Below are 12,864 nucleotides of genomic sequence, written 5' to 3'. Positions count from 1 at the left end.
TGTTCTCTCTCCCTCTAGCCGCCGTTACTGTGACACTCTGCTCAATATTCCACTCTATGAATGTGCGTGCCGCTCATGTACCGCTCATGCTCACTGGAAAAGCAAAGTCCGCTCAACGCGCCAGCAGGAAATTTCTATGTAGTAAACTTGTTCCTGTTTACAATAGCGCTACTGTATGTAACATGGTGTAGTACAGCTGTACTGGGCAACGCATGCAAAATGACGCTACCCTCTCATTCACTGATCTGCTCCCCGCTATGCTCTGCTCACATGCTCTGATAATACTGAATAAAAATAATATATTGATATTTTTGTGTCACTTTCATTAAAAGTCTTACAAAATTACTTTATATTATTTAATAAAATAATAATGAATTATTACAAAGCAGTTTCGGTTTTCAGCTAAGTGCATCCAGAATTTTCGGTTTCGGCCCAGAATTTTTATTTCGGTGCATCCCAAGTACTTTGTGTGCTAATTTTATCATCCAACAATCTTAGACTAAATCACTAGATTTTAAGTGAAGGCTACTGTGAAGCAACATATGCAGAACATGAATGACACACAGTAAACATTTCAGTTTAGCGGAGGGTAAAGGTACTGCTATTTCACCCTTTATAAGTTGGTTGAAGTTGTGTTCCCACATCGTTAGGAAGTTTGGATCGAATGAATGAGTCGGTGCATTCCAAACGGGATATATCGCCCTCTGAAGGGCACTTTGAAGTGAAAACAATCATGGCTACCAAATTGAAGGGTCGTTCCAAACCGAAGTGCTCAAAACTGGCCACTTCAATGGGCCCTTCGGAATGAAGGATCTCGAAGGGTACAACTAATGGACTCTTCAGGCCCCCATGATCCTTTGTAAAATTTCCTATTAACAGTTTCTTACCCACATAAAACTGTTACGACATCATTGTTCAGTCTGAATTCTGGACAGCAAACCTAAACATACACTTACTGCTCTTTGCTCATAGACTAAACCATTCCCAGAATGCACCTTTGAACTCCTCATCTATCAGCCTCTTTTCATGTGACTGAAGATACTGCAGGAGACCATCCAGAGCTCCTCGATCTGCTCGAGATACGGCTTCAAACAACAGCCAGCGATTGAAGACTTTAAGAACAGGGGGCTCTGGGGATCCCTCGTCACATGACATCTCAGTCTCGGCCTTCCTGTAGGGGGAAAACACATGCTTTTAAAGGAACTTTAAAGAAGATTACGACTCCAGTTAAAAGTGCACCAAGTACGTTTATGTTTCACTGTCTCTTTTTTGTGGCCTAAACCAAAAATCTGACATCGATTAAATTGCAAGACACTGCTGGTCGTGATGTAACACAGCTTCCTTAATGGGGGGATTGACTTCACTTTTTTAAGCCCTTGGAGTCTTCATCTCATATGAGTGTCATTTACACTCTAACAACCACTATAAAACTTTTTTGGAAGAAGCATTACTTGTTGCACCTTAACATGTAACAAATATATAATTGTACAGGGCATTTACAAAAACACTGAGGTGTAGCGGTTGAGATGTAATGACAGCCAGAGGAACCACCCTACCTGGCTTGAATTTTACCATAGCTAAGTCCTAATGGACTATATAAAAAAAAAATAACATCCATAAATAAGTCTACTGAGGAAAAACTGACTGCCTAACAGACCTCAACATAAACATTACTCCAAAAGCATTCATGGAAACGACAACAGACATTCATTTCCCCACTGTGCATGATCGAGTGCAAAATCATGAGTAGACTGTCCTCAGCATGGAGCATAATTAGGGATGCACCAAAATTTCGGTCACAGAAAATATACGGCGCGCCGCACCTCCCAGCAGTGTGCAGCGCGCAGGTTTCACGCTCCCTCTAGTCCAGGGTTGCCAGGAAAACCCGCCCAATCGCTACTCAAAACTAGCCCAATGGCGTTTCGAGGGGGTCCACAATTAAAAATCGCGTTTCGAGGGTAAAATACACGCATTCCAGGGGATAAATATTATGTTATTGGAGTCGCTTCAACCCGCGGACATGAAAAACAACCCGTGGCAACAGTGTTAAAGTAGCTACCGGAGTTCCGCAGGAAAACCGCGGACTTGGCAACACTGTCGTCACTGCGCGTTGTGACGCTCCGCTCAATATTCCGCTCTATGAATGTGCGTTCCGCTCCAAAAAAAAAGTGCATTTACAGAAAAACAAATTGTACTTACTTAATCTCCTTATTTTGTTAACAAAATTGTATATACAAAAATGTAAATTTTAATTTCAAAAGCCACTGTTTTATGTTTTGCTTGCTGAAATACAGCATTACTTTGAGACTATCTCTAACTCATGAATTAAGAAGGCTTTAAAAACTATTGAAATTTGTAAGCTGTTTAATCTTTTCCTTTGAATGCAATGTGTTTTGTTTAATTCTATACCCCTGTCTAGTAATTTAATTGTTTTATTATAATTTTTTTTTAAATTATTTTATTTTATTATTATTATTATTTTGTATTTTTGTATTGCAACTGTTTTCTTATTGGTTGACATAATGCTCATAGTAAAAAATAAAAACAAATTGTGCGTTCCGCTCATGCTCACCGGAAAAGCAAAGTCAGCAGAAAATGTCTATGTAGTGTACTTGTTCCTGTTTGCAATAGCGCTACTGTGCTGTAACATGGTGTAGTACAGCTGTACTGTGCAACGCTGGTAAAATGAGCTACCCTCGCATTCACTGAGCTGCTCCCAGTTATGCTCTGCTCAGATGCTCTGATAATACTGAATAAAAATAATATATTGATATTTAATATCAATATATTTTCTGTCTAATTTTTTGTGTTACTTTTAATAAAAGTGTGGTTATTTCATTGGCTTGTGTTTTTTTTAAATTCAGTATCATTAAAATTGTTGAGTTAAATTAAAAAGTCTTACAAAATTACTTTATATTAATTAATACAATTTCAATTTCGTCGCATCCCTAGTATTTTGTGTGCTAATTTTATAATCCAACAATCTTAGACTAAAGATTTTAAGTGAAGTGAAGCATGAAGCAACATATGCAGAACATGAATGACACACAGTAAACATTTCAGTTTAGCGGAGGGTCTGCTATTTCAATAATATCACAATACAATAAACAATTTTCGTGTCCTTAATTGTACTTACTTTACTGATCTTCCACAAAAGTGCTGCTGCATGACTACAGAAAACCTTTACAAAAACTCACCTGCCTTTCAGAATGAAGGATTTCAAAGGGTACAACTGATGGACACTTCAGGCCCCCATGATCCTTTGCACAGGGAAGTTGTTTGGCGTCACAGAGTTCGACTTCACAGATAAATGTATGCATAGTATTTTTCTATACTACTGTAATATTTATACAAGTTAGATTTGGTACATTTTTATGGTTGGTCAAAACGACATTGTACTTCAACAAAAATACAAAAATACAGCTACCTTTATCAGTCCATTCAAATGTTTCAAATACATAGACACAATATACATTACAAATACATTTTGCATTACATTACATACACAAATATAGATTATATTTAACATAAAAGACGATTGTGGGTCAACCAGCGTACAAAATGTGTGACGAAGGCACCTCCTTGATCCTCCCGTTAAGATGACGCAGAAGTGCGTTCCAAAAACAGAGTTTTTTTGACCCCTACACCCTTCATACCTTCGAAGCTCTCACTCCTGAGGGTAAACCCTATAGGGATGAGCCCTTCCGAATGGAACGCAGAGTCTGTCACGTCCCGATTGTTTACTTCGAACCAGAAGACGCTCCCACTTTTGACGCAAGGCCTCATGGGGTGTAGGAAACTTGTGGATAATTTCTTTCCCTATCCACCTTATTCTTCAACGCGGAAGGAAGCCTATGGGTGAGACTTCCGGTTTATTAGCCGCTGTAGGGGAATAACGAGAAGAATAACAATGTGCAGTAAACAGTAAGACTGTCTGCACTACAAACAAGTATTCACAATTAAGATAATACATTAAAATAATAAGGTAAGAAACACCAGTTTGCAATATCAAGCGACCAAACGAGCTGTTTTGTACAGCTAAAAATAGCGGGACGCGGATGAGACCTGAAGCCAGAAGTTTCAGTCACGTGACTGGCTCGAAGACTCGGCGGGCAAAACATTCCAATCCAAAAATATTTGAATCACCTCTCAAAAGAATAAAACAAAGAACAAAATGCAAGTTTTGGCCATTAGCAATCCATATAAAGCACCCGCCGCAATATTTAAATCACTATACTAAAACAGTGGGATATTCTAAAATGTTTAATGTGAAAACACTTAAAGTGCCTTTAAAACAATGTTATTAAAAGATCAAATTCAGTAGGCTACACACCTTATTGATGATGCCTGCTTTATACAGGCAAGCAAATGAGCCCGGAATATAAACGCAATGCGCTAAATAGTTAAGCATCTTCTTTATAATGGTGTTCTATGGGAAAACATTTAATATTAAAGGGGTCATATGATGCTGCTAAAAATAACATTATTTTGTGTATTTGGTGTAATGAAATGTGTTTATGCGGTTTAAACTTCAAAAAACACATTATTTTCCACATTTGTCCACGGTGAAAGTTGATGTATTTCCTCAGCGACCGGCACAGATCAGCTCTAGGCATGACGAAGCGGATATCGTCCTCTTTTGGAAGACCAAACAAAGTAGTTTCACTTTCACAATGAAGCACACAGCGCCTTCAGGACATGGCTGCAGCGTCAACAATACTACAGCGAGAATCAAAGTTACGCCTTCTTTCTTTGCGTGAACATTTGGGCGGCGTTATGCAAATCTTCCCAGATCGTGACGTAGACATGTGGGGGCGTGTTAGAACGAGCCGTTTTAGGTAGGCGTGGTTAACTCTTAACTTTTATAAAGAATATCTCTTTGGTTTTGAGACTTTAGTGTTTGCAACTTTACAGATCTTCTTTATGCACCAAGAGCTTGTAACACTCCAAAGAGAAAGGAAAAATTGAAATCGCGTCATATGACCCCTTTAAAGTTTGCCAATATGCGTTTATATTCTGGGTTCATCTGCTTGCCTGTACAAAGTATGCATCATCAATAAGTGTATACTGAATTTGGCCTTTAAATATCACTGTCTTACTACATTACTAGCCTACTTAATGCAAACCTCATAAAAAATAACTGGCGGTCAGTAGAGGAAAGCCTTGCTTTGCCCTCCATGTGGGGGTTCCTGTAAGAATGCGATGTCACGTGAAAACTATGAATAGACTTGTTGTTTCCCCAAAATGACTGATTCGCATGTTGTTTGTCCAGGTGTCCTCTACAGAAGTCATGAATGAAAATTACGCCGTTTCGTAACAAAAAGTCATATTCTGATTTGAAACCCCGTACGATTTTTCTGAGCTGTTTATTTACGATAAACTATTAGCTCGATTTAAATTATAATTACAAAACATTATCATATTTTCCTAAGAGTGCTAAGTTTTATCAGTCTGTCAATCTCAGTCATATTTAAAGACCAAGGAGAGGGAGTGTTTCTGATCAAACCTCCAAACATTTGATATCTCTGAAAAGCCTTGAATGTGCTCTGAACAGGACAAGCTGTGGCATGTAGAGAAATTCACTCAAATATGTCCTCAACAGAGAACAAAAGTCTGTGCCTGGGTCCCAAATATAGCATATTTTATATTTTCGCTTGTGCTTAAATTGTATGTAAGATGAATTCAACTTTATGCAAGATACCAACTCTTGCGTGGAGATCCTACCCCTTCTGGAGTGACCGCCCAGTTCTGAAGGTGTCCGCCGGGTTGCAGTGGTCTCTGCAAAAAGTCCGTGCTGTTGTGGCATCACCATTAAAACCAGCGCGGGTTCCAAGGAGTAAAATCCTCATCAGAAAGTATGCTGTGTCGTTGTCTTTTGTTCTGGATCTTACTGCGTCGTGCAGGTCGGTACAAAGATTTGATTGGCGTTTTGTAACTTATGTCTGTATGCAAGACTAAGCTTAATCACTTAAATCTATGATTTCATTCTTTGGAAATAGTATTTGTTTTGCCACGAGGGTTAAATTAAACCTAAAGAGTCGTTCTATGCTATCCCACCATTTTCTTCGTTGAAAATGCGTTTTGCATCCCTTTCTCTCTCGGCGAAGTGAACGTGCGCACTTGTCTAATCAAGCAAACTGTGTGAATTAAAGAAAAGTTTTGTAAGGGTACTTGAGTATAACAAGCAATTTCTCACGTTTTTCTTGCGAACCACTCGGTATATGGTTCAAAACGGTCAGATAATGGCGAGCTCATAACAGGTGGAATATGGAAAAATGACCCTCCATTTGAGGTCTGATTCACTTGATTACAATGTTTTCATTCATATCTGTTGACAAAAAGTGGACAGACAGCTTTAAAAACTAAAAAAAAAGAGCTGCATTTTTGGAATTCCATTAGTTATGTTTTAAGGAAATAGTTGTAATGTTTCTTTTAATAATACATTTATACATATCCCAAGTGTTATATTTGAATCTGTTGGAAGCAGGGGCGTCATGCTTTCATTATTTGTGAGGGGGGAACAATAGCACTTATGTTTTATTTATTTTTTCCTTTTTATTCGAAAAAATCCCACACGTGTTAACTAAATCTTGAAATTGGCTCAAATTCGAGTCTATCTCGGGTCTCAAATATGTGTAAATAGTTGCATTTTCCACCTTTATAGATTATGTTGATCTATACTGGGCGATGGTCAAAGTAGCCTAATAATGTAATCTATAACTATGCATAAAAACCTGTCTATTTACTTAAGTAACAGGGTGTCATGCCATAAAATATTTTTAGTACGACTGACTTTGTATTTAATGTGAATTTAATAAAAACATTGTAAGTTAGGCTAAAATCATAACACTTTCATTGTACAGAAAGAGAGCAAAGAACATTTACATTATCAAAAAAACATTTTCACTGACTTCAGTTTAGAGTTCAAGCACTCTCAAAAACTCCCATTAAAATCACTGAAGCTGTTTACACTGTGAAATGAGTATCTAACTTACAAATTCGTACACACGTCTGCACTTTGTTGTTTCTGGTGAGAGAATTCGCCAGTCAGCGAGCGAGTAAAGACATTGTAAGTTGGGCTAAAATCATAACACTTTCATTGTACAGAAAGAGAGCAAAGAACATTTACATTATCAAAAAAACATTTTCACTGACTTCAGTTTAGAGTTCAAGCACTCTCAAAAACTCCCATTAAAATCACTGAAGCTGTTTACACTGTGAAATGAGTATCTAACTTACAAATTCGTACACACGTCTGCACTTTGTTGTTTCTGGTGAGAGAATTCGCCAGTCAGCGAGCGAGTAAAGAAAACACCTGCATTTTAGCGATGACTCGTCTGACCACCTCTGATTGGTCATTGCATTCATAAGCTCAACAGCACTGTGTGATTGGTTAATGCGCAGTGCTGTAAAAACGCCGTCCGTCTCTGGTTCAGCGCCAGCCAGCGAACGCAGATTTGAATTTAGCAGCTGGTGATGTGATCGACGTACTGAATGATCTAATAACACCAGTGTGATCGTATCAAATATTAAAAATATTATTCGGCTATTTTTTTTTTTGTCTTTTGGAAGATGCATTCAAAATCCATCTGGCTCAAAAATTCTGAGGGGGCGGGCACGTGCCCCCCCTCACTTTGAATGGGCATGACGCCTCTGGTTGGAAGTATTTCGTTTTAAATATCTCCATTTGTTGGTCATCTCAGATTTCAAAGTGTAAACTTTTTTTTTAGAAAGTTGCTATTTTGAATAAAGTTGTGAAACATTTGATCTTATCTCTCAAGGGGCAATAAATTATAACTAATTATACAAATTATGCAGCCATTTAATGAAACCCATATTGTTTAAACCAGACATTGATGGATGTTTTGTTATTCAGAAGGCACTACCAATGTGTCACACAAGTTTTTTTCTGTGTTGTGGGCTGCACAGAGCCTGCTTTAGACAAACAAACTTGTGTTTAGATGAAACAGAAGGAGTCTGTCTTCGCACATGAAATGATAAAACGGAAAACAATTTCTGTTGTCATTGTTGCATTAGGTTACAAAACTTACATTTTTGGCTTCTGAGTGAACTCTTTCATAAACCGTCTGGAAGTGGAAGTGATTGTCAATTTATTGTGTATTTCAGAGGACAAGTCCCCCCACAGATCTATCCATAAATCATGGCTTGAAATTTGAAAAAGGATACAAAGTGAAATGTTTCTTTTCTACAGATGGACGAGCAGACATACAGTCCTGATAAAACGTTTTATGATTAAATATTCCAGCCAGTTTCAGTACTGATGCAAATGTGGCTAGAATTGTTTATTGGAGTACAGAATTGTAGCCTTTTTTCTATTCAAGGACAGAGTGCATGCCTTGTTTTTGTGCAGTAGACAAATAACATTCATTGTGAAGAGGGAGCTGCTCTGGGAAAGTTTTTTTCATGGTCTCCTTGACTCCCTGCCTACACTTCACACCAAGGCTAAACTTTAGTCAGTCGTTCATGTTGCATTTTAAAGTAATGGTCTCATTCCATTCTAACATTGCATGTAGATGCAACTTTTGCCAAGTATTTTGGATATTTGACTTTGAGTCAAGTGTTCGGATGCATGGCATGTTGTTTTTATGTCCCTTTTTTTCTGCTATCGCCATTCATCCTTGAATTAATGTCTGGTAACAAAAGAAGGTCAAGCGACTATTTGAGTCCAGACTGCTTTCTAATGTTGTTCTAATAATTTGCACTTGGTTTGATAAACTTGTTGCTTTTTGTATATATATGCAAGGAGGAATGGCAGAGGATCCCCAAATCCAGGTGTGAAAAACTTGTTGCATCTTTCCCAAAAAGACTCAAGGCTGTATTAGATCAAAAGGGTGCTTCTACTAAATACTGAGCAAAGGGTCTGAATACTTAGGACCATGTGATATTTCAGTTTTTCTTTTTGAATAAATCTGCAAAAATGTCAACGATTCTGTGTTTTTCTGTCAATATGGGGTGCTGTGTGTACATTAATGAGGAAAAAAAATTAACTTAAATGATTTTAGCAAATGGCTGCAATATAACAAAGAGTGAAAAATTTAAGGGGGTCTGAATACTTTCCGTACCCACTGTGTGTGTATATATATATATAGGCCCTATCCAGTAGTCACAGACAGCTGGGAAAATACACAAGTGTACTGAGTGAACAGCATTTCACATATGCCAGTCCAGTTAAGAGTAGGAAAGGTAATCATTTTTTAGAAATGCTATTTTTGTCTTAACAGTTTTTAATTTAGTCATGTTAAATATATGTAATTATCTGCTTAAAATATGTGTTTGTAAAATATACCAGTAAAATATATGTTTGACTTAGAGAAAATTAGAGGCCAAAACTGTCAGGCAAGAGACTGTGGGTGGGTGATTGGCTCCAGGATGGGATACACATCAGATAAAGGGATAGTCTGCCCAAAAATGATATTGTTATCATTTACTCACCCTCGTGTCGTTTAAAAACTGTATGACCTTTTTTTTCTGTGGGACACAAAAGAAGATACTTAAATAATTGATACTACAAAATAATTTTTTTATTTTTTTTGGTCCATACAATGGAAATCAGTGAGTTGTTTGACAACTTCACAACTTCAATATATCTTCCTTTGAGTTCTGCAAAAGAAGTAAAGTCATACAACAACACGAGTGTCTGTAAATGATGGCATCATTTTCATTTTGGATAAACTATCCCTTTAAAACATATCACAAAAGCATTATGAGAGGACCAAGGATTTTCCAGAACACCTTTATTCAAAAATGTAATTAAATTAATGCCAAACCCAGTTGGCCCTCATTAGCTTCAGCAGTGGTAATTAGATCTCTGGTTATAGGGCTTATAATGAAGAGCGTCTTGCTGTGCAGGTGTGGCAACCGTACACAAGGGAAGCCTTGAAGATGCAGCAGGTAAACAAGGATTCTTAGAAATGACAGTTCACCATTAAAATGCAGTTTGGCGTTGTATTTACGGGAACAAAATCAGTAGTTATTGCAGGGTGAATGTGTGTGTAAACAAGTTTGCCATAAAGAGTAAATGTTCAGAAATTTCAGTCACAATTGACTTAATTAAAATGCCTATTCCAGAGCTGACATTCAAATCACAACATTCAATTTTTTCAAGTTAAATTTATTTCTAATGTTGAGTTAAAATGATTCAGATTTAATGAATTAATAGATTTTTAGCCCCTCATTTTATATATATAAATATAAATATACACACACTGTCCTTACAAATAGGGCCGGGGTTTTTTTTATAAAATATTAAGTTGCTGGTGTGTTTTGAGTGTTTTCATTGCATTAGAAGGCTGTTTCTGTTGTTGGGTGTTTTATGTGGTTTTTAGGGCGTTGCTCACTGGCCCAAGTCTGAAGGTACTCTGTAATATTCTGTCCTCTAGAATGTATATTGAACGTTCTCCTTTAGTGTATCCCTGTTAGACTTTCTTTGCCATTTTGTTGTTTGTCAAACATCAAGCTGATAGTGTAGAAAAGTTATATAGGTTTGTCAATAGATAGGAATTGAAAGAGTGTTTGGATATGTTTAACTCTGGCCTCCAGACACCTATCTGAAAAGATAACAGTGAATTCATACTTTCCATGTCCAGTGGTGTATAAAGTACCTGAAAGCCATACTCAAGTAAAAGTACAGATATCTTACCAGAAAATGACTTTGGTAGAAGTTGAAGTCACCGTTTAGAATATTACTTGAGTAAAAGTCTTAAAGTATGTGATATTTATTGTACTTAAGTACAAAAAGTATTTTTTAAATCTTAAACGTACTTAAGTATTAAAAAAGTAAAAGTACAAGTAAATGCAAAATGGAAAAGAACTATTTTTGTTGGCAAAATTGAGCAAAAACAAGCAATATTACGTCTAAGATGTAAGTCACTTACTGCTTTATTGAACTTGTATAAAATGATTATTAAATGTGTTCATGCTGATATCTGCAGAAAAACTGTACTCTTTGACTGATATAGATTAAGTTAACTATATTAAATTATATAAATATAAAAAAGCATACAGATGCATTTTTGCCGTCTACAATTTAGAAAGCCTGGAATTTAGAATTTTAATAGACTAATAAATCAATGTGCGTGCACTCTGTGTGTGATTTGGTGATATAGCCTACTTGATAATGTCAGATCGCACAAATCATCCGCGGTTGTGCGCGCACTTGTTTGCACATGAGCAAAGGTGTTTTTTAGGAGTCTAACTTGCAAACGCCAGACCACTGATTCATCAAACCTGCTTTCCTGCAGTCCGTGTTCTTCTGACTTCTGACTATTTTGTAGTAAGTAATGAATATGCTTTAGGGAAATGTATCGGAGTAAAAGTATACATTTTAATTAGGAAATGTAGTGGAGTAAAAGTAAAAGTTGGCTGAAATATAAAAACTCAAGTAAAGTACAGATACTCCCAAAAAATACTTAAGTACTGTAACGAAGTATTATTACTTCGTTACATTACACCACTGTCCATGTCAGGTTTGAGTAGTGGTGCAGGCGTCATTCTATTGTATTTGAGGGGATTTCTAGAGTATCAAACTTTGGAAAAATGCCAATAAAACATAGACTTACAAAGGATCTAGGCCATATCTAAAGAGTGATACACCAGAATGTCCTTCAGACAGGAAAGATGACACCAGTCTAGTGGCTTATATTGAAGAAATAGTCTTATTTTTTAAAGGGGGTGTAAAGAATTCCATACACTTTGTTAGAGGGGCTTTGGGCACCTACATGCTTAAAAATAAAGGTTCTTTATTTGCATTGATGGTTCCATGAAGAACCTTTACCATCCATGGAACCTTCTTAATTGCACAAAAGGTTCTTTATAGTGGAAAAAGTTTCTTTAGATTCTTAAAATGTTTCCCACACTAAGAAAAAAAAAGGTTATTTTAAGAACTGTTCTCTGAATGGTAATGTGGGGTTCTTTGAGGTTGGATTTTTGGAGTACAGTCTAACTAACTCCCTAGATAAATCCCTAGCAACTACTAAAATACATGTACATGGGAAATATTTTCTTAAAAGGCTATATGAAACCTGAAGTAGGGAGATTGGAGCCAGGCCAACTCAAATAGTTGTGGCTCCTTTTTGCACAGGTAAGCACTATTTCCTCACAACTTTGATTCGGTCTGGGGCACTTACTGGAAATGCTTTGAATGGGGTCCTTTTTCTGGTAGTTTACTTTTTGTGAGTAAGATAAGCTGGCCTAACCCATCCTGTTTTAAATACAGTCTTTGGAGTTAGGGGGATGTGTGCAACTTCCATGATTAACATCCATCTTGGAAGATCCAATTATTCAACCACGTTGTATAGGCGGTGAGGGATGCTAATGTGAATGTTAAATGTGTCCTGATATGCCCTGGACATCAGCAAAGTCTTTGTGTCTTTTTTTTATCTTTTATTTTCTCTAGGTTTTTTTGCCAGACACCTGGGGCCTCATTTATAAAATGTTGCGTATAAACCGTTCTACAAAAACTTTACTGAGTCTGAAATTGAGGTTCTGCTGGCGGAGGTAGAGGTTCGTGCGGTGATGCTTTTTATTTTTATAATGTGTAATTATGCTGTGGACAAACAATGTGTGTGTGGTTATATTTTTTCTATTGACTATTATCAAAATTACTACTTCTAGAAACAGTAGAAATAATAATAATAATAGTAGTAATTATAAAACAATTAGGTTTCCTAAAGTAAGAATAAACCTGCATGTGATTTGGCATTTCTTTATATTTACACAGTTTACTAATGCTGCTCAAATGTGCCATTAACGTGAAAGTGAAAGTGACGTGACATGTGGCCAAGTGACCCATACTCGGAATTAGTGCTCTGCATTTAACCCATCCAAAGTGCACACACACAACAG

At 36.8% G+C, this 12,864-nt stretch overlaps 1 protein-coding gene across 1 annotated transcript in view; it reads left to right on the top strand.

The window, feature by feature from the left end:
- The first annotated feature begins 5,729 nt into the window (after nucleotides 1-5,729).
- The window catches only part of LOC107667948 (CD276 antigen homolog), a 31,425-nt gene continuing 24,290 nt past the window's right edge, over nucleotides 5,730-12,864 (top strand). The window contains exon 1 of the mRNA XM_016459678.1: nucleotides 5,730-5,903. Within this exon, the coding sequence (XP_016315164.1) occupies nucleotides 5,858-5,903 (46 nt within the window). The 5' untranslated portion in view covers nucleotides 5,730-5,857. The remainder of the gene's footprint in view (nucleotides 5,904-12,864) is intronic.

Source organism: Sinocyclocheilus anshuiensis, unplaced genomic scaffold, assembly GCF_001515605.1.
Source record: "Sinocyclocheilus anshuiensis isolate Anshui unplaced genomic scaffold, SAMN03320099.WGS_v1.1 scaffold2229, whole genome shotgun sequence".
NCBI classification, from domain to species: domain Eukaryota; kingdom Metazoa; phylum Chordata; class Actinopteri; order Cypriniformes; family Cyprinidae; genus Sinocyclocheilus; species Sinocyclocheilus anshuiensis.
This window is presented reverse-complemented; position numbering and strand designations above follow the sequence as displayed.